Source organism: Hippopotamus amphibius, chromosome 2 (genome assembly GCF_030028045.1).
Source record: "Hippopotamus amphibius kiboko isolate mHipAmp2 chromosome 2, mHipAmp2.hap2, whole genome shotgun sequence".
NCBI lineage: Eukaryota > Metazoa > Chordata > Mammalia > Artiodactyla > Hippopotamidae > Hippopotamus > Hippopotamus amphibius.
In genome coordinates this window covers 177,280,389-177,303,077 of record NC_080187.1, presented here as the reverse complement: position 1 = coordinate 177,303,077, position 22,689 = coordinate 177,280,389, and the positions used below count along the sequence as shown (strand labels likewise).

Sequence of the window (22,689 nt, the reverse complement as noted above, 5' to 3'; positions counted from 1 at the left end):
TCTTTTCCCCATTTTTTAACAAATTGTTTACTTTCCTACTGAGTTTTGAAAGCTCTATATATTTTCTGGATACAGGTCCTTTGTTGGATAGGTGATTTGAAAATATTTTCTCCCAAGTCTGCAGCTTCTGTTTTTAATAGAATTTATTCTTTATAGCAATTTTAGGTTCACAGCAGTACTGCATGGAAGGTATAACAATTTCCCATATGTTCCTGTGTGGCTTATTTTGTTTGTTTTCTCAACAGTGTCCTTACCAAAGTGTAAGTTTTTGATTTTCAGGAAGTCCAACTTGGCAATTTTTTTTCCTGTGTGGATCAAAGAGATGTTTGCCTAACCCAAGGTCACAAACATTTCCTCCTATGGTATCTTCCAAAAGAAGAAAAGCTGTCCTTCCGTTAGTGTCGAGATACTTGAACGCATGGAGGGAGCAGGCTTATCATAACTGCTCTAAAGTCTCTGGCTCAGAATTCCATTATCTGGGCCATCTTGGGGTTGGCATTTGTTGATGGTCTTTTGCCTCAAGAACTGGTCACATTTTCCTAGTATACTGTGAAATTTTGGATGTAGAATAACATTATGAATATGAAGTTTTTTAGACTCTAGTTCTTGTTAAAAAAATCCTCTGGAGAACGTTATGGTTTTGTTTGTTCCATTTTATCAGGCAACCAATCTGGTTAGATCCAGACAGTAAGTTCTGTCTCATCTTCTGTGGGCGATGGTTCCAATGTCACTTCAGTCCTCAAGGCTTTTGCTACACTGCTGCTTCCGGTCTGTCTCCCCCACGTGCCGTTCAGGGTGAGCCCTGCCTTTGGACATTTCATGCACAGAGAGGATCCCCCTCAGCGCCTTCCTCTCTAGGAGTCTCCCAATCCTCTAGCCCAAAGGCCGGGTTCTAGCTGCTCACGTTGCCCCTTAGTGGGTGAAGCAGAAAAAGAAAAAAAAGAAAAGAAAATGGGCATCTCCCCATACTTTTTGGACTGCAGGAACCCATTTTCCTGGTTCCTCTGGCCAGAAAGACAAACTTCTACACGTTTTAGCTGCAGGCACCACCTGCCAGCCTGGCTCTCCAAAGGGTCTGCTGCCCCTCCCCCTGCACGCACCCCATGATTCAAAAGAAGGAGTCGACCCCCCAATACTCTCCAGCTTGCATTTTCCTGGTACTCTGGTCAGGAAGATGGAATCTCTCTTGGTTTTTAGCTACCTCTGCGCCATGGCTGCAGCTCTGCTGAGAGCCTGCCTTTGGTTCAAGGCCGGAGAGAAAAGGAAAACAATGAGAAACTTGCCGCCTTGGTCCCCCATACAGGTCGCTTACCCGGGTTTTCACTCCCTTCCCCATCTGCCGGCCTGTCTTTGCTTTTCTGAGTCCTTGGGTAATCTGTCCATAGTGCTGAACTGGACTCAGCAGGAGAAACAGGCTGTAGTGGGCCAATTCCACCTTGGTCCTGTCCGCCGGGTAATTCTACCGTGGCTTGCTGAGGCGGCATCTCTCTCGACCTCTCGAATTATGAGAGCTTCCACACACCTGAGCTGAGGGCCAGCCCATTTCTCACCTTCCACTTGATGATATCACCAGGGGAGAGAAAAATCCCATCACTGACTGCTATAAAACCATGACATTCATGCACATTTCTTATTCTCCTCTTAGTTGTCACCATTTATCTAATACCCTAAAAAATAAAATAAAATAAAAATAAAAACAAAAAACCCACAGCAAAGAAAACCAAAACTTCCTGACTTCCGGAACACTGTCCTATTCTAGTCCCCACTCTATAAGCCCCACCTCTTACCTTCCCTGCCAATCACACGGGGTTTAAGAGGCCGGGTGGGTGGGGAACTATTCTTTGTGAACAGCTGCGCCTCCCGGTAAGAGACTAAGGAAAACTAACCTACACACGTTCCGGCTGTTAAGGGCGTCTAAAAGTGTTGGGAAATTCTGACAGACGCTTCTTTCTTTGGCAGAGGCATTTAAACTCATTCTGGCTCTTTTTGCTGATGGCAAAATAGAGGACTGTATACAGAGAGGAGCCCAGAGAGCAAATTTGGTTTCAGAGTTACCACAGCTACACCCAGCCTCCCTTCACTACTTTTAGTTGTAATAGGAAAAGCATAAAGCTGCTAACAGAAAATAAATGTGAATATTTCCAAAATATTCTAATGTCATGCCTAAATACAAAATCCACTATTTGATCACATAACAAATATCTGTTGAGAGCCTATACTATGCCAGGTACTGTTGGATGTGCATGGAACATTCCCTATCCTCTTGGAGCTGGCATTCTACTGTAGGAGTCAAACAACAAATAATTAATATTTGTATAAATATATGCATAAAACACAGTGCTTTCAGGTAGTGACAAAACCCTACAAAGATAAAGTAGGGTAATGGTTTGGAGAAGGCTGAGGGCACCATTTTATACAGAATCATCAGTGAAATGTCTTCAGAGACGGCATTTAAGCAGAGAATCAGAAAAATGAGGGAGTAAGCCATGCAGGGATCTGGGGGTAGAAAGGCAGAATGTTCCAGGCCCTCAGAAGAGAACAATCCTGCCACATTCAAAACTCAGAAGTAGGGCTTCCTTGGTGGCTCAGTGGTCAAGAATCCGCCTGCCAATGCAGGGAACATGGGTTTGAGCCCTGGTCCAGGAAGATCCCACATGCCATGGGCCACAACTACTGAGCCTGTGCTCTAGAGCCCACAAGCCACAACTACTGAGCTCACGTGCTACAAATACTGAAGCCTCCGTGGCTAGAGCCTGTGCTCCGCAACAAGAGAAGCCACCACAGTGAGAAGCCCATGCACCGCATCAAAGGGTAGCCCCTGCTCACAACTAGAGAAAGCCTGTGCACAACAAAGACCGAACGCAGCCAATAAATTAATTTTTTAAAAAATCAGAAGTAAAGCCAGTATCCTGGCTACACTGTATTGAACTTGGAGGAAAGAGTGAAGGAATGAGATCTAAGAGGCTCACAGGAGTCAGATCATGAAGAGCATTAGAGCAGGGTAAGGAATTCCGATTTTATTCTAAATGTGACGGGAAGGCAGACTCATAAAGACATGAAAAATGCAAGGTTTAATCTGACCATCTCTCACTCTCAGTCCTAACCAAAAAAAATTACTTTCAAACTCAGAGCTAAATCTAACATTCAAATCCACTTCACGGTCAGTCTTCACAGATCAAGAAGCCAATACAAAGTCAAGTCACAAAGTTAAAGATGAATAAAGTATAATTAATCCACCCCCAAAAAACACATTATTTATATTTCATAAATGATATTCTCAAATGCCAATTTATTCCTTTTCTACTAGAAACAAAATTGACAGCATGGCTTTTAGTTAATAACAATATATCCATGTTAGTCCATTAATTGCAACAAATGTTCCATACTAATGTGAGATGTTAATAACAGGAAAAAACTGAGTAGGGGATATATGGGGACGCTACTAGTCTGTCAATTTCTCTGTAAATCTAAAACTCTTCTAAAACGTCTATACAATCTATTTATATATATATATATATATATATATATATATATATATATATATATATAAAATCTCCCTGCAGGATACATGCTTTGAGACCACAAACCAACAAAAGCAATCACCTTATCCTGCTGCTATGAGTTATTTCAGTTGATGCAACAATGAAACTGAAAATTAGCTTCAAATCAACTAAGCAATGAGATTGTAGATCTTTTACTTTTTCTGAACAAGCACTAGCCACTCTCTACCTCTTAAGCGTATGGACATGTTTAGAAAATGTTAGGCATGCTTACCTCTTTAAATAAGTTCACAATAGCAACAGCAAATAATTACCACATGGGGGAAATGGAGCTGGTAATAAGAATAAAGCGAACACTAGACAGATTTTTAAGTTGGAAAAAAGTGTAAATGTTATATCCCAGAGCCTAAAATACTCGAGAACTCTGAAACAATGGCCCAGATGTAGGCTACGTACAGGTGTGACAAACCTTATTTTAGCCCAAGCACTTGGGCGGGGGCGGGGTGGGGGGGTTGGTTTGTAAATATTTTAGAGGGGAAAAAAACTTTTTCAAAGCAGGACACAGGTTTAAACAGCTGAGAAATACAGACCACGATTCCTTCAAGAAAAGATAGGCTGAAAGACAAGAACTCTAATAATTTTCCAAGCAAAGTTTCCTTATACTTTATTAAGTATATCACTTTCTGCCTCTGATAGGCAGAATAACGGCTCCCTAAAGATGTCCATGTCCTAATCCCCTGAACCTGTGACTATGTTAGGTTACACTGCAAAAGGCGAATTAAGGTGGCTAATTAGCTGACCTTAAAACAGAGAGATTGCCCTGGATTATACAGATGGGCCCACTCTAATCATAAGAATCCTCAAAAATGGAAGAGGGAGGCAGAAAAAAAAAGGGGGGAAAGAAATGTGACCACAGAAGTAAAGTCAGAAAGATGCTATGTTGCTGTCCAAGATCAAGGTGCCAGCAAGACTGTGTCTGGTGAGGACCAGCTACCAAGCTTGTAGATGGCCACTTTCTCAATGTATACTCACATATCAAGGAAAGAAGGCTCTGATCTCTTCTTTCCTGACAAGAGCACCAGCTCTATCAAATTAGGGCCCCACCTTTATGACCTCATTTAACCTTTATCACCTCCTTACAAGCCCTATCTCCAAATACAGTCACCTGGGGGTTAAGGCTTCAACATGAATTTTGGGGGAACAGAAACATTCAGTTCCTAACATCATCAGTAACCATTATTTAGGTCAGAAAACAAAAAAAGGAAGCTATTCTGCCCAGAGAATATTCACTAGAGAAAACTATTAAGTCATGTAAATTACCAGAAACAAACAGGAAAAAACTGGGAGTACAAAGAGCTTCCAAATAGCATATTAATATACAACTTATATTAGTATGTTAATGGATATATGTGTGGATATAGAGAGGGGCACAGGCCAATTATATGTGTTTATACAACATATACAGTCAGCTTCTGCACTAAAAAAGGTGCCTCTTTAATTTGTTCTTTTAAAATAAATGTGTATTTAAGATATACAAGCTTTGAAAGTGAAGTACAGATGGCTGTGGCACCAAAAGTCACTATATACATAAACTGCAAATATAAACTCAGTTTATACAGTCCAGAAAATGAAGAAAGTAGTATAAACAAAAGTCCATATATCAGAAGAGACTCATAACCCAAAAGAAAAGAACTCCCTAAGTTTGCTGTTTATTCCATAAAATTTATTCTGTAAGTTCTACCTTGACTCTAAGCCATTAAAGCTCAATAATCAATGAAACTATATTGAAATTTCACAAATATGATAATACATACCAGATCTGGAGTTTATATTACAAGTCAGTTTCAGGCAACATTTTCATCTAGAAAAATACCTACGTTAAGGATAAAATATTAAGCAGCATTTTTTAAAAAATTTTTTTATTTTTTGGCTGCGTTGGGTCTGTTGCTGTGCATGGGCTTTTCTCTAGTTGTGGTAAGCGGGGGCCACTCTTCCTTGCAGTGCACAGGCTTCTCATTGCAGTGGCTTCTCTTGTTGTGGAGCACAGGTTCTAGGCACGCGGGCTTTAGTAGTCGTGGCTCATGGGCTCTAGCGCACAGGCTCAGTAGTTGTAGCCCAGAGGCTAAGTTGCTCCGAGGCATGTGGGATCTTCCCAGACCAGGGATCAAACCTGTGTCCCCCGCATTGGCAGGCAGATTCTTAACCACTGTGCCACCAGGGAAGCCGTAAGCAGCATATTAAGCTCACACATTTGCTAATTATCCTTGCCTGAATTACCCTTGGCCATGACATACACACTGATAATCAGAGATAATGCCCGCACATCCAAGAGATAAGAAACCCCACCATCAAAAGATTTTCTCATACAACTTGTTTCTCTGATTCCCCCTTTTTTTTCCTCTATGGGTAAGGCTGTACGATTCTAACAAAACAAGGGGAGGAGAAACACAAAAGAGAATGATGTGTATACACCATTTCTCAGATTTCCAGTCTGGTTTGAAATAATATCAACAATCCAGAAAACTTAAAATTGAGGATTGAAGAATTTTAATCACGATTAAAAATTTGTTACTTTTGTTTTAACCTACTCAGCTAAGGTGTGAACACACTCAGGTCTGCACGCAATCCATGGTTTTTCAATCAACGACTAAAGCACAAAATGAACATTAGTCCCATTTGGAAAAATGCTGGACTGCTTACTCCACCTGCTGTTCAAGGCTAAAACTGTGCTTTGGCTGCTAGTTTCACTTCAGCTGGGAGCAGACACACATTCTGTGCAGCAGATGATGCCTGGGACGGCCTGAAATTTTCTTGTCGTTGCTGATTTGGAGCCGGACGAGGGCCTTGGAGTACATGTAGCTCAACCTGCATTTGACAGATGGCTCCACTGTCCTTTATTTGATTAGGCCAAAAAGCACTTACACATTTGCTTTTATCTATACTATTCACTTCTTATGAAAAAAAGAAAAATCCTTTAACTTTCGTAAAGAGAAATGAACCATCACCATTTCAAGTCACTTTTAAGTAGTCTGCACTTCCAGAATGTGGACTTACAGAGCATATCTGAATCTAACACGATTGTTTTTAAGCTACAGGATGAGTTAATTGATTATAAACTATAATGATGACATTTTAAAACTGAGTGGTCTCTTAAAGGCTTTTCACACTTGAAGTGAGAAAGAGAATGAATTAATACTTTTTGCTATAGATGTCCCAATTGTAGAAAGAAAAGAAAGTGAGAAGGAAAGGTAAATGGGATACAAAGGCTTCCCAGTCTTTGTAATATCACATATCACAGCAGCCCACTTGGAACCCCTTACGTTTAAGAACTAGAATCTGGGGGATGGAAGTATGGCTTTTACAGCCTGGGGAGTCCAGTGCCGTGAAGCCACACACCTAGACCTAGATACTGGGTGCAAACCTCCATTTCTGTGTCATTTGGTGAAAAAAATTCCCAGCTCCACATTTTACTACCCCACATTTCGCTATCTCTAAGAGCAACAAGATACATATTGAATAAACTAGAAAAATTTAAGTCAACAGATTTAAGGGATAAGCTACCATTCAATATAGCCTAACTATTTGCTATACTAGAAAAGATACACGTGCTTGATAGGAAAGCATGAAAAGTACATAACTTTTCTAGGAGGGGGAAAAAAAGTTCACAACTCATTGTTTTGTTCATTCATAAACAAACAAAAAAAACTTATCCTAGAACTTAGAAACCTCAAGTTCAAGTATTTATCCCACCACCAACTACTTGGCTGTATCCTTTAAAAGGCCTAAATTCACCCAACTACTAATTTCTTCATCTATAAAAACTTACACTTAACACTGCCTGCCTCCTTCACAGGGAGGTTCTTGATCATTTAAAGGTAAGGATGACTTTCAGGGCCTACTCTGAAGAAGCAGTTCTAGTTAATTTAACTTAATATTTGTTTCTTTACTCATACGAGTAATGCATGCTCATGGCAACAAAATGAAAATTCAATAGCACAGAAAGCCAGAAAATTCTCCTTTTCTCCTAGTCTTACTCCCCAAAGGTAAACACTACCTATGTTTCTTATACAGCCTTCCATTGTATGCCTATGTTTGAGTAACTTCTTTTTACACAATTGTAATAATATTATACTTAGTTTTCTGAAATAACTTTTTCCCTTGATGTTAGATATTTTCCATATGTACCTCATCTTTAATAGCTACTTCATCTTTAATAGCTACATGGTATCCCTCTGCATAGACATACCATGATTTACTCTACCAGTCCTTCTTAATGGAGATTTAGGAAGATGTTTCTAGATTTTCCTTATTTAAACAGTGTTGCAAAGAAGAGTCATCTACTTATATTTGCTAACTATTATTCAGACATATCTGTAAGATACATTGCTAATATGGAATTGCTGGGCCACAGGCTAAATTCTGATGTCAAATGGCTTCATTAATGGGTTGTCCCAACTCCCACCAAGAGTATCTAAGTTCAGCCAATACTGGATATGATCAACACTTTAAAAAAAAAGAACAGTTTTAAAGGTGCTTTCTGTATATGGTTGCATTAGGAAGTCTATCTGCAAGGAAATTAACATAGATTTTTAAATGTTTGTAAGCAACCTAATTTACGTTTCCATCATCTCTTCAAAGCAAATAAAGAACCTAAATTTTCCACTTGGCAAAAGAAACAAAAGTAACAACAATAATAAAATTAAGGCACAAGAGATGCTCTGTCCTAGGTTAGCCCTGACCTAATTTTACAGCATAAAGAAACACTACTAAAAAGCTAGTTACATTAATTATTCCCTGCTAGGTTAAAAAAAAAAATTTTTTTTTCCTCCAATCCTATTATTCTATACATAGAACACAGATTTTTAAAAATAAATTCTAGTTTAAATTTAACAAACATGTACTCTTGTCAATTCATTAGTAACAGATTAGGAAACAGTTAAAAAACAGAAAAATAAACACTAAAATTCCTTATGGAATCTAACATTTCAAACATAATTTTAAAAATATAGAACCATATAATCAGATAGCTTTAGAAAAATTTCTATTTAATAACTGACCAAAAATTGGCAGAGATAAAAGAGGCAAGGACTCCCAAATATAGACAAAATATGAATCAAGTTTGAATAATACAACAAGCGAGTTTAAAACATAAGTAGAAAACAAAAGAGTGAAAAGGGGCGCTATACACATAAGACCTCTGGATACTCTAATTCCTGTTTTATTCTCACAGTCTAAAAAAATCTGTGGTTTGCATTAAACTGGAAAGAAGTTTAAAAGATTCAGAACAAGGAGAATATAAAATCCAATGTGATTTAAAGCTCTTGTATAGATCTGGCCCTTGGGAGAGCAATAACTTTTTAGTTACTGAGCTTTCAACCACCAAAAGAAGCATAACAAGGGCAAATGAAACATAAAGGGTTCCCCTGACCTGAACTCCCACAGTGGTACTGTTTAAAAACACACACTCTCTAGCTTGCCCCATTTACCTTCTAAGTTAACTTCTACTGATAAATCCTATCACTCACCTGAACACCGCAGTGCTATGTCATGTACAGCCCTTCAAGTAGCTTACAATTAATGAGGGAGATATACAAGTAAACAACTATAATAAAATGAAGACTAAAAATAAGTGCTCTATTTACAAAGTACAACATTGCTGAGGAAAACTTAGAAGCTTCACAAAAACAGGTGGCATTCGAACTAAGCGTGTGAAGATGAATAAGATTTTGAAAAACAAAGTGTGAGAAATGTATCCAAGTTGGGTTGCAAACTGTAGAAATCAATTCTAGCAAACTGAGGTAGAAAAGGAATTTACAAAAAGAATTTCAAGTAGCTTATAAAATAGATGAGAAGTCTAGAGGCTGGGGAAAAAAATGAAAAACTCAAGTAGGAAATGAGCAACTGAGAACTCGGCCCCCTAACAGAAATAGACAAGTGAGGATGCCATGGTAACTGCCATAGCAAATAATCTCTAATTGCCCCACATCTATGTGTCATCGCCTCAAGATTCAGAGCCTAATAAAGAACATTATCGGGTCAGTTGGAAAAATCTCAAAGTTAGGTGATAGTATTGTATCAATTTAGTTTCCTGATTTTAATAATTGTGCTATGTACGAGATTGCCTTGCTTTTAGAAAACACATACTGCAGTGTTTAGAGGTAAAGGGACATCATGTCTACCATTTACTTTTTTTTTTTTTTAACTTATTTATTGGCTGTGTTGGGTCTTTGTTGCTGTGCATGGGCTTTCTCTAGTTGCAGTGGCTTCTCTTGTTGCAGAGCACGGGCTCTACTAGGTGCAAGGGTTTCAGTAGTTGTGGCACATGGGCTCAACAGTTGTGGCTTGAGGGCTTGTTGCTCCGGGGCATGTGGGATCTTCCCGACCCAGGGCTCAAACCCGTGTGCTTTGCATTGGCAGACAGATTCTTAACCACTGTGCCACCTGGTAAGCCCCCCATTTACTCTTAAAGATTCAAAAAATCTTAAAAACAAAACAAAAGAGTGAGTGTGTATGTGGGGAGAGAGAAATAGGAGAGAGACAGGAACATAACCTGTCCAAACTAAAGTGACCACCTTTCTGCACAAAGCCCTATGTATGGTTCGTGACACCACACAGTCCTTCCACCCAGAGGTGACCCCTATTATTTGTATATGCATCATCTTGCCTGCCTGTCTTGTCTTATTTTCTAATCACAGCTTATTTGTAGAATCCTCTTTTCAAAAATGGAATGTATTTATGTTTCTAATAATATAGAACTATAAAAAAATTGAATAAAGGGAAAGATAAAGTTCCGCATGGTTTCTATATTTTCCCCACTCCAAACAGAGATTAGCAGCTTGCCAGGTACTCACACCCTTTCAGGATATTTTCAATGCATGTATACATCTTATAATTTTCACATAAATATGTATTATCTTTTTTCCTTAAAAGTCTTTTCATGACATCTTTCCAGGTTCATTTAACACCAAAATATTAACAGTGGTTATTTCTGGGTGATGATAGTATAAGTAATTTTTATTTTCTTCTTGGTATTTTTCTGTTATTTAACAGAATAGGTAGAACTTTTGGTCTTAGGAGACATCTATATCTCTGATACAAAAGGGAAGGAAAAGAAACATTAATTTTGAAAACATAGGGAGGCATGTTGGAAGAGGTCAAATTTGAAATAAGTTTAGAATTGAAAAAAGTCACATAATGGAGACCATAATGTAGTGTGTATCAATCACACATAAGTGAGTGTCACCCAGGATGTACTAAAAAATATAAACCATAAATTAGGTGCCAAAATCTTCAGAGAAATCAATCATGAAAACAGTCTCATAAAATGAAAAAAATCATATTTGACTAAATAATTAAAAATCATTAGTTTTAGGCTACTTAACATACTCTTACTATCTGTGATCAATCCCAAGTTGACAGTTTCAGATAAAAATGTCTCTCATATTAAACATTTAAAAAGTCCCCCAGGGCATTTTTTGTCTGAGTTCTTCCTATGTTTTGGCTCAGTCAAAAACTCTGTTGTTCCAGAGAACAGAACTCTGTCCTACACATAATAGCTTCAAGGGGAGATACGTTCTGTCACAAACAGAAGAAGTTTCCAACAATTAAAAAGAGTAGCAATGGCTGCTTCAAAAAACAGCAGAACAGAAGCACTTCCAGAATGGTAGCGTAAGGACTTCTGAAAATCCACTCTGCCACAAAAAAAAAACAAGAACACTGACAAAAAAATTGTTAAAACCAACACCTTCAGAACTATGGGAATTAGCCAAAACTTTGCAACATCCAAAGAGTGTTTATTCAAGAAAAACAGTAAATTTCTGTAAGAACAGCAACTTGCTTATTCCAATCCCACTCTACACTAACCCTAATACCCAGCTCTACAGCAGCCCTGAAAACCAAAAGCCTCACAACAATGGTGACTGTGAAAACCAGCAACCTTGCAGCCACCAGAGAGGGCAGAAAAGCTTGCCAAAAGTGCCATCCCCAGAGAGCTGTCACTATTTGACTTTTCTGGAAGCTCTGTGAAAAGCTCCGTTCTGAGATCTTGTTTTTATTTGAGCAGACTTAGAACTCATTCTGTGTAAACAGTCCTATAACCAGGAATTTATGTTTAAAAAAAAAAAAAATCAGCACCAAAGGTTTAAAGTCACTGCTACCTGAGGCAATGATACCAGGTGGGCTCAAAAGAGGCTGAAACATATAAGGTGGAACTGGGGAATGAGATGCCCAAGAGAGCGCTACAAAGCTTTGACATATTCCTGAAAATCTAGAAGAACATGCACATGTACAAGGCTGTGCACATGCCCAGGAAAGCTCTGAGAAGGCCCTAATCTTTTACCTCAGGCTGACCTTGAGGCTCTACATAAGCAGGAAGTGAAGGCTAAGGCAGAGTTGTAAATTTTCTGATGGAGAATTGAAAACATACCCAAAAACACACACATAGAGCCCCTTGGTAAAGGCTGGGAGAGTTAACGCTTCAAAAATTTTAAGGAAATTCTAAATGAAAAAAGATAATACCTATCCAATAAGTAATACAAATTCTAAACATTCTATACATCTAAAAGATAAGTTCATGTGTATGACTAAGTGTGTAGTTTTGCCTTTGATCTGAACACTCTAAGAAGGAAAGACTCTGTGTGAGGAAGGACAGCAGAGTGACTGTAGATAAAGGAACCACCTTTGATTGTGTTCATCTAATTACGATATTTACAACTTTGTAAGGTAAACACTCCTAGAGTCACCCTTTACAGGTAAGGGAACTGAGTTTCAGAAAGTTTATGCAACTTTCCTCAGGTTTTACAACCAGTAAGTAGGTAGTTGGAAGGTAGGATTCTAACCAGTCTGCTAGACTGAAAAACACACATCACTGACCACCATGTGATATAGCCCCTGAAAGAAAAATGAGAAAACAAAAAAACAACACCAAAAAAAACAAAAAACAAAAAAAAATGAAAAAACAAAAACAAAAAACACAGATGGAGGGGGGAAGGAGAGAAAGGAAGGGAGACAAGCAAAAAGCTGAATACTTAGTAGGTTTTGAGAAGTTATACCCTAGCTTCCATTTGTCTATAAACTGTTATCTACCACCTTGAAATAATAATTACTCCTGGTCCATAATTCCTCAGCTCTAATACTTAAGCTTTCAGAGACCCCATCCCACATGGGATCACCATGGTGCCCCTACCAGTATGGATACCCATCTTCAGGCTTCAACAGCACTTTCCCCTCTCCTCCCTGCCCACCAGGAAGTCACACAGGCAACAGATAAGGTACAAACCTGGAGCCCCCTCCCTGCCAACTCTAAAACCCCTCCATTTTAGTCTACTTCCATATTGTAAAAATAAAAAACCAAGTTATCTGCTTAATTTTCCTCTCCAATGTACATAAAATAATTGCTCTTAAAATAACATTTTCTAGTCATGTCATTTTTTTTAGCCCCACCTCACAGCTTGTGGGATCTTAGTTCCCAACCAGGGATGGAACCCGGCCCTTGGCAGTGAGAGTGCAGAGTCCTAACCACCACAGGGAATTCCCTCTAGCCACCCTTTAATTTAATGATTCTCTTGGCTGTGAAGAAGAGAAAAATACTTTTTAAAATTTAATAGGTAAACAATAAGGACCTATTACATAGCACAGGGAACTCTACTCAGTATTGTGTAACAACCTATATGGGAAAAGAATTTGAAAAAGTAGAGAGAGATATATATGTATAACCGAATCACTTTGCTGTACACCCAAAACTAATAACACTGTAAATCAAATATACTCCATAAAATAAAAATTTAAAAAAAAGAAACACAATAGGAATTGTTCTATAAAATCATACTACTGACATTAAAAAAAAGCAGCAAATCAAAATGCAAATTGGGAGTGGGGTGAAGGACACTAAGGGAAAACAGGAAGCCAAGCTTTGTCTTTAGAAAAAAAACTCAATTTTTTTTTTTAATCAAGCTTTGCTCCCAGAGAACTCATAAGTTCAGAAGGACCTGAAGTTTATGTACCTGTAACAGGGATTAAGCCTTCTTCAGTAGTATAAAATAAGGCTAGGCTTTAATTAGTCCAAGTATTAAACAAAGACATGTTATTTCATTATCAGCCTAGCAGTACAAGAAAAAAAAATGAGAGCGAAATATCCTAGTCCTCAATATCATGAATCCAGCTATGGGATGTGAACTTTAGATTCACAATAGAACCACAGGTCCAAATCCATGATTTAAATGAAATTCACAGCGCATTAGACTTTGAGAGCAAAGGCTAAGTATTTTACATTTTCCCAAAATGCAGATGTTAATCATCCTTTCAAGCCAGAGACTATAGAAATCTAAATTTGGTGACTAATTATTTCACAGAATACACATCCATTGACAAAATTTCTCAGTGTTAGTAACTTCCCACAGCTAAATATAGAAATGGAGGAATCACAGCACTGATAATCCAAGAGTATATATGAATTTTTGGTAACAGTCTTGTCATCCCAGTTCTTTGCTTAGGTTAATATTAAAATGTGCTTGCTATCCCTCAATGTAAGTTTGACTTAGTACTAAGGAAATACAGATCAGACATATTTGTATCAGTCCTCAATAGCAAGAAGAAAAAAGGTAGGATTAAATATGTACAACAGGGAATTCATTCTATTAGTCTCCTACCTATGTTCTAATTTTCATGCTATTTGCACATACCAGTGATGTGACATGGATAGCAGAAATGGCATCCTTGGGAGGACTATTCCTTATAGAAATTGTCTTTTAATTTAAAGTTGACAGACATCAGGTTGGTCGAATTCTAAATACAGCATCCTAGCAACATCAGGATAAAACTAAGCATATCAATCTGTATTTCTCAGCATCCCTTGACAAAATCCACTCAAAAGTGAGATATTATCTATAACAATTATCAATGCAATGCCCCATGACACCTTTATAGAAGACATTCAGACCAACAAAGTTGTTCTTATTTCCAACCAAAAGGAAAAAAAAAAAGAAGAAAGTATTAAAGAATTTATTCTTGGTACCTCAACACACACACACACACACAACACAAATGGCTCTAACAAAAGAGAATGAAATTTTAAACAGAATAAAGGCAGTACCCTCATAAGTTAATCAGTAGCTTCTATAAAACAGAAATAACTGTCAGTATGGTCTTTTTTTCTCCCTTTGGTATTTCAAAGTCACTATTTCAGGAAATAGTGACATCTGAATAGAAAACACCTTTACAACCACTTAATTTCTTTAAAAGGCAAGTCAGGCAAGCTATGATGTGGTTAAGACCAAATGACTTAGCCTCTCTAGAGGCCACTTGCCCAGTACTGTGAAAAGCAATCACTACTTTTTCTGGAGAAAACACGAAAAAGCAGAAATGGTTTACCACCTAATTCCCTAGGAAACACAGCCTGGTGGTCTTGAATTATGAGCTTGCCATTTTCCATCCTAGCAGTAGTTTAAAACAAAGACAGTAACACTACTAAGAATGACAAAAAACTGGAAAATTAAAAACCATATTCTGCACATGATGCGCAACCCAAAGAAAAACCCAGAAAAATAAAAACCACCCAACCTTCTGGGAGAATACATGCAATAAACTATCTTACTAAGAAAAAAAGAAAATAAGTAATATTTTTTTTTCAATTTTGAACAGTGAAAAAGACAACGCCTGTTCTCTAAGACAAATCAGAATGTCAAGGGCTGTGGCAGGATGATAAGGCAGCTCAAATACGGGGCACTGAACCCAGTGGGAGATAGGGCTCAGGTCATGAGGAGATGAGGGGATATTCGGGAAAATCATTCCTAAGAAGGAAATCCTGAATAGGGACTTCTGACAGTTGTGCAATTAACAGAGCCTTCACGTACTGATTTCCTCTGTTCCCCAGCATTACCCTTTTTCACAGGGCTCTACACAGGCTCCTGATAGAAAGGAGAGCTTGCAAATAATGTAATCTTAGTCAACAGGCCTCTGATGGACCAGGCACAGGCCTGGGAGTTCATAAAGATTTTCCAAAGGGTTTTGGAGCAAGTATGTTTTTAAAAGAATCAAGTTCCAGATATTCAATGCCCATACTCTTTCCTAAGAGCAGGCTTAGAAATACAGGACCCTTAGCGCTTGAGGACAAGGCAACCCCTTCTCAGCCTTCTCAGTCTCTGGTACATTCCCTGAGCCCCAAGCAAAGGGTAATTTGAAATATAGGTGTAGATGGTGAGAAAGTATAACTTTAAAGACCTTTCACAAATCAGTAGTTTCCAATTCCTCATTTTCAACAAAATTGAAGGAGGACCTAATCTAGTTGTCAGCTGACAGATCATTCAAATGTTTTACAATAATGATTTCAGCATATAATCATAAAGGTATTTAAAGAACGGACACTTATATGATGAAACTCCAACCATTCCCATCCACCAAATTATGAGAACTATGTTTCTCAGCACTCACATCTATAAAAACAAAAATTAGGAAGAGAATTGACAGTGAATCCTGCTCATTCAGGCAGTTAGTAGTATTCATTCACGGACACCCAGCTAAATGAGATGCATTTACAATAAAATTTTACATTTATGTTTAACTGCTAATAAGTTGTATATAAGTCAATGATTTTAATTTAATCGAAAAGAAAAAACTTATACCCAAGCTTTAAGGTTACAAAACTTTTTTTTTTTTTGATCACAATTTGTTATAAGGAAGCAGAAAGGGTAATCACTAAAAGATTTTCAAGGCCGAAAACATTACACTGGGTCAAGTTGTGTTGGACATGTGGAATTAAAATACAAGTTCAAAAGAATAAGGAATAATGTAAATCTTCTCACTACTGAAGTTTATTAATGTGATTCTTAAATGAATGATGGTGTACAAACTAGTTATAAGTTAAACAAGTACTAGGGTTTTATGTACAACATGATAAATATAATTAGCACTGCTGTATGTTATATATGAAAGTTGTTAAGAGTAAATCCTCAGAGTTCTGCTAAGGAATTTTTTTCTATTTTTTTAATTTTGCATCTATACGAGATGACAGATATTCACTAAACTTATTGTGATAATCATTTCATGATGTATGTACACCAAATCATTATGCTGTACACCTTAAACTCATATGGTGCTAGATATCAATTATACCTCAAACTGGAAGAAAAACATCAAAAAAAGAAAAGAAAAAGGCAGAAAAACAGATAATGATGGTGAATATCAAATGACTATAGTATTTAGACTCCCTCCATGTGTGAGAATGATGTGACACTTCTATTTCAAAATGTCCATACAGACAATATACTGGAAATTTTCTATTCAGAAGCAATCAGAACCACTGATTTAAAAGTTCATTATAAATGTTAAAGTACAACATCATATATAATTTATCAAAAAAATTTTAGGCGGACTGTAAGCAGGAAGTTTCAAGGATCAGTTGCCTATGTCGATAGTGAAAATATGTAAGCGGAACAATGGTCCGTGAGAAAAGCAGACCTCAAACAGTACCCATTAGCAAGGATAAGGATGCCAAAATAGTTACAGAGCAGCAGTTTGCAGCAGCAGGGGGAGAGGGCCAATTCTGTGGACTACCAAAAGCTAATCTCAAAGCAATTCTCTTTCGGGACACTTAAGCACATTGTTTCTAACCAAATTTGTTTCAGGCTTTCTGAAAATAGGAGCAATGCAGTCTAGAGCCTGTCATTTGAGTTTGAACTTTAATAGGCTCTCAGTCTCTAGCTGGCTGACATGATGCAGGTGACTCCTTTCAGCCACAACAAAAGAGCAGGTGCCTTTGACTGCCAACAACTCTGATTTGCAATCATTTTTTCTTCCCTGTTCACACTAAGCTTGAACAAAGTCAGAGATTTCCCTTTTACTAAGTAAAATAGTAGTAATGAAAATGCCAAAGGCACCTAGTATTAATGACTACTCAAGCAAACGATTTATATTATTGTTTGCAAAGCAAAAGTTTCATCAAAAAAAGCCTCCAAGTCTGCTCTCCTTAATGCATCCATAAACAGCCATCTTTTATTGGACATAAGTAATTAAAGAATGAGTAGGAGCAGCTGACATAAACATGAAGCAAGAAAGCAAAGATATGACACCCACAATAACTGAATATGGTATCTGTATTATCTGAAAACCTTATAATCATATCAAAACATCAGGAAAACAGCGATGTGAAAAGGATCACTCAGTCCTCCATACATCCGCTCTTCAAATCTCAAAGTCACTCCAGAGGCAGTTTAGGGTAGTAGTTAAAAAATCAGCTCTGGAGCCAAATGCCTGGGTTGAATTCAGACTTTAATTTGGTGACTGAGTGATATTGGGTAAATCACCTAACCTCTCCTAGCTGTGAGTAATATAACTGCGGCTCAGCTTTCTCATCTCATACTAAGTGCTCAATGAACGTAAGTTACTATTAATATTACAGGGAAGAAAAAAATTTCCAAGGACTGCCAGTTGGCCTTGACTTCCTCTCTGTTAACACTTCATCGAAAAGATTAATACTAAGGAAATCCTAATATTTGGGGGTTTAAGTTAATGATTGTATTCAGTACAATATTACACTTCTAGTGTGTATTCAATGAAGGTAACTAGCCTTATGACGTGCTTACCCAAACTCCATAGGCATGGGGTTCATATCTTCTACAGAGGGAATGATTTAAGAGCAATAGACTAGCAGATGCAATGTACTCAACTAAGTTAGCTTGGAGTATTACATATCGAGAAATTGTTTTGTTTAGTTTCACTTTGTCCTGTTTTCCCTTTATAAGCTATGTATATGTAAAGTGGAAAGCAAAGGAAATAGTATTAAAGTAGAAAGCGAAGGAAATACACAGTATTAAATTCTGGAGTTAGGTACCTGGTCATTACACAGCTAAAACTCTACTGTGAATTTCTTCTTTCTAATCATTTCAATTAATCTCCATTTGGGGTACAAATGCACCATAGGATATAAGAGCAAGGAGGCCTCAGGCAGCTTCGTCGATTTTGTCCCATTTAGTCTTTAGGTACCAAGAATGGTATTCTTAGCAAACCTTTATAGGAACCGCACTTCAGAATCTGAGACATGGAAGTGACCTTGGAGGCCACGAACCAAACTAAAATGAAGGAATAATCTTTCCAACCTCTCTTAGTCCTGCTTTGCCTGAAAATATGATAGTGATGGTAACAGTGGCTGCAGCTATGCCCCAGGCACTATGCCAAGCATCTACATTCACTGACACAATGAATCATTAAACTTTTACGTGAGAAAATCGTAAAAGAAAACACAAGATGGAATGTTTCAGACCATTCCAAAAAAGGATAAAAGCCTAACGTTTTAATACAGTAGTTACAATATTAGCACAAATCAAAAAAAATTATTCATCTCTAAATGATATACCACCATTTTACTCCATTTAGTTCAACGGAGACCAAATACCAAAGGTACCATTACTAGGATTACTGTTAAAACATGAGCCTTGCAACCAAGAAGTGTCCACTTTGTTCTCAGTAAAGCAATAATTGGGTCACAAAAATATAAGCGATAATATCAAGTCAAGGGCAGCTGGGTAAAAATCCCAGTTCTGCCACCAGCTACAACAGCTTAAGCAAGTCGGTTAACCTACAAAGACGAAAATTTTACACATATAAAGTATGTATATACAACAAATTTGTTATAAAGTTGTTTGAACAACTTCAAGTTGCTAAAAATATTAAGTTGTAATAAAGCTATATATGTAAATGATGTTATAAAGACAAAATGGGATATGTAATGTGCACTAGGCTGGTCAGTTTCCTTCATTTCCTGGTGAGCTGACTCTAAGAATTTCTTCATACCTCTCTCAAATTTTATTTATTGCCTACCTTAATCCTAACAAGGTTAAATATGCCACACTTAACGTTTTATATTTTTTTCCAACTATTTCTGTACATAACTCCTATCTTTAGGAACATCCTACCTACTATGCCCTTAAGATATCACAAATACTTCAGTAGGAAATTGTAACAACCTAAAACTACAATAATTTTTAAATCTACACACATGGGAATTCAAAATATCAAGGCAGTTTTGTACTACAAATGTTAAAACAATAACAGAACAGCTCATAAAGACAGAAATTCAACTCCTTTAGCTAGGATATCAGTAGAATAAAAGTCTGCCTCGAAGCCATTCTCTGCTCCAAGCTGTAAGACATTTCCAATTATGAATGTGTGAATATGGCCGATTATATTGCTATTAAAATTGAGACCTGACTGCTGAAACATTACAGGTTGAAAATTCAGACAGACGAAGGTCACTGACCCTTAATCCCTACACATACATAATAAAAGAGAACTATGCTACTAAAACAAGAGAGAGAGAACTATGCATCTGATCCCGCCCCCAAATACTATAGAGTCCAGCTAGTCGGGGTTCTTTCACGCAATAAGCATTTATTATGCGCCTACTGTGTGCCACGCATTGCACAGGCAGTGAACAAAACTGACCCCCAGGAATATCTTAATAACAGGACTGTCTCCCCGTGAGGTTAAGCACCGGGAGACCGAGGCCTGGCTGTCCCCACTCCAAAAGGGTGACTGACACCGCACCCGAACCCAACCGGTCCCCTACACTGGCAGACACACAGCCGCGGCCGCCGGCTCGTTTAATAATTTGGCGCAGACCCCCCTGGACAGGCTGGAGGAGCCCACGGCCCCGACCCTCTGGGGCAGCCCAGCCCAGACGCAGCAGGACACGCACGGCCGCCCGCGCCGCGTGCACACCCCGGCGCGCGCCCCCGCCGCCCTCCGCCCGTCCCGCGCAGGCGCCGCCGCCGCCGCCAGGCTCGCGCGCGCCCCGCCCGCCGCTGGCTGCTCTGGACTCGCGGCTGGGACCCCCACCGACCCCGGTCCCGCGCGGACGCGACCCCGACCCGGACCACCCCCCTCCCCCGGCCGCCGCCGCCTCTTACCGGCGCGCTGGGCCCGGCGCCCCGGCCTCCGGGCTCCCGGCGGCCGCCTCGCGGGGCGCCTCCTCCTCGGCCTCCGCGGCCGCCCCGGAAGCCCCGGCCGCGGCCCCGGCGGCCGCCTCCATCCCCGCCGCCGCCGCCTCTCGCCACCACCGCTGTGGCGCCCGCCCGCTCGCGGTCGCGGTCCCCGCCGGGCCGGCCGCGGCCGGGTCGGCGGCCCCGGCCGCCCCGACCTCCTCGCTCCGCCTGCATCTGGCCTCCGCGGGCGCGTAGGAGCCGGGCCTCCGCGGAGACGCTCGTGCCCCACCGGAAACGGGCGGCACGGAGGAGCCGAGAGCGCCGGGCCCCGGTGTCAGCGAGCGCGGGGTGCGGGGCCGGGGATGGAAGCCGTCCGCGGCGGGGGCGGGGCGGCCCCGGCCCTGGCAGGTGGGGCCGGAACCGGGGCTCCGGGAGGGCCGGGGGTTCGGCGGAAAGGCCTGGCCAGCAGAAGCTGCAAGTGGGGGACAGGGGTGTTTCGGGGAGAGGGGCCGTAAAAGGATGGGTTGTAAAATAAACAGTGTATATAACACGAACTCGTTTTTTGATTAAGAGAAGACATACTGTATGCTGTATGTGCATAAGAAAAGGTCTTAAAAAGTATATACCAAATTATGAGTGTTACCAAGTGCAAGCTCCCACTGTTCGCGGGAGGACAGGCCAGTAAATGGAGAGATGAGTTGCTGGGGCAAGGAATGGCGACTTACTCAGAAAGCCAGCAAACTGAGAAGATGGTGGACGCCTGCCCTCAAAATCCATCTTGCCTGAGTTAGAATTCGGGCTTCTTTTATACTAGAAAGGGAGGGAGTAAAGTCAGACTTCCTGGTTCTGGTCAGCCTCCTCTTCCTCCCTGCATCCCCACAAGTGGGCCTAGTTAGGATGTTTCTTGTGAGCTGAAGGAAGGAATTTTAGCTTAATGCGCATTACCTGTGAGGCAGGGTTTCCAGCGATGGGCCATTATGTATAATTGAAGCTTATAGACAACAGCTCTTTAGTGATTAAGTTGTAATAGAATACAAAGGTTCTTCTGTAGTACATTAGTGGTTAACTTGTGCAGTGAGACATCCAGTGAGTTAATTTTTCCTTTTTTTTCTGTTTAGTCTCCTCTTCAAGAATGAACATGTGTAGTAAAGTTATACTGAACTCTGGGTTCAGGGGGAGGTAGGGAGGAAGGGGGGTGCCTCAGGTGAGAGGTATGGACTACAACAAGCCACTGAGAGAACTGTGCAGCCTGTCATGGGCAGAAGGGGCTCCCAGGACCTCAAAAGAATTTTTGTATAAGTGACTGCTTTAGCTCACACTTACTGAGCACATGAACATATAATTCTCCTGTCAGCCCTATGAGGTTAATACTACTGGGATCCTTATTTTACAGATAAGGGACTAGCCCTAGAGAAATTAAACCACATGTGTGATGTGACACAGCTACGGTAGTGGCGGAACTGACGTTCTAACTCAGGCAAGCTCAGTCTGTTCGTGTGTGTGTCAGTGTCACTTAGTAGAAAGTTTTGGGGACTCACCCATGTTTTTTGGCTTACTATTTTGTTCCCTTTTATTGCTAAGGAATAGTCCATTTTATGGAGCAAGTAGATTTTAACCAAGGGGGGAAAGGGCAATTGGTTACGTGGATACATGGGAGGCATTTTTAACTTTGTATTACAGAAATCACATGAAAATAATACAGAGAAGCTTAAAACATCCATCATCCAATCAGTGTGGCAAAACAGGTGTTTTCTTCCCAATCCTTTCTGGTCCTTTCTTACATCCATATTTAGTGAGCACTATTCATTGCCTCTAATTATCTACTCTGTTAGGCACAGTGCTTGGTCTTGAAGATTTAAAAAAAAGAAAAAAGCCACAGTTCTTGCTCTCAAGTAGCTCACTTCCTCCAAGGAAGATAACTCTGTAAACAGGTGACTGCACTAGTATGCCGAGTGCAGGGAGAGATTCAAGGTGAAGGCCCGAAGGAAGAAACTAAACAGCCTAAATGAGTCGCCCAGGGCTTCATGAGAAACAGACCCAGGAGCCAAGGCCTGATGGCTGAGCAGGAGTTTACCTGGCTCATAAGTGGGAATAGGGAATTGCTGAAGTGTTGTAAACTGGAGAGAAACGCTATCTTAAAGTAACACAGAGCACAGTTCTAAGTACTTCCCATATAGCACTTCCTTTAAATCCCACAGCAGCCTTATGAAGTACTACTAGTGTCATCCCTATTTCACAGGTGGGGGATCCAAGAAAGATGTTAAGTAACTTACAAG

At 39.8% G+C, this 22,689-nt stretch overlaps 1 protein-coding gene across 1 annotated transcript in view; it reads right to left on the bottom strand.

Annotated features, from left to right (window-relative positions):
- AVEN (apoptosis and caspase activation inhibitor) overlaps positions 1–20,816 on the bottom strand; it is a 179,869-nt gene extending 159,053 nt beyond the window's left edge. The window contains exon 1 of the mRNA XM_057721475.1: positions 20,399–20,816. Within this exon, the coding sequence (XP_057577458.1) occupies positions 20,399–20,647 (249 nt within the window). The 5' untranslated portion in view covers positions 20,648–20,816. The remainder of the gene's footprint in view (positions 1–20,398) is intronic.
- Between the last annotated feature and the right edge of the window lie 1,873 nt (positions 20,817–22,689).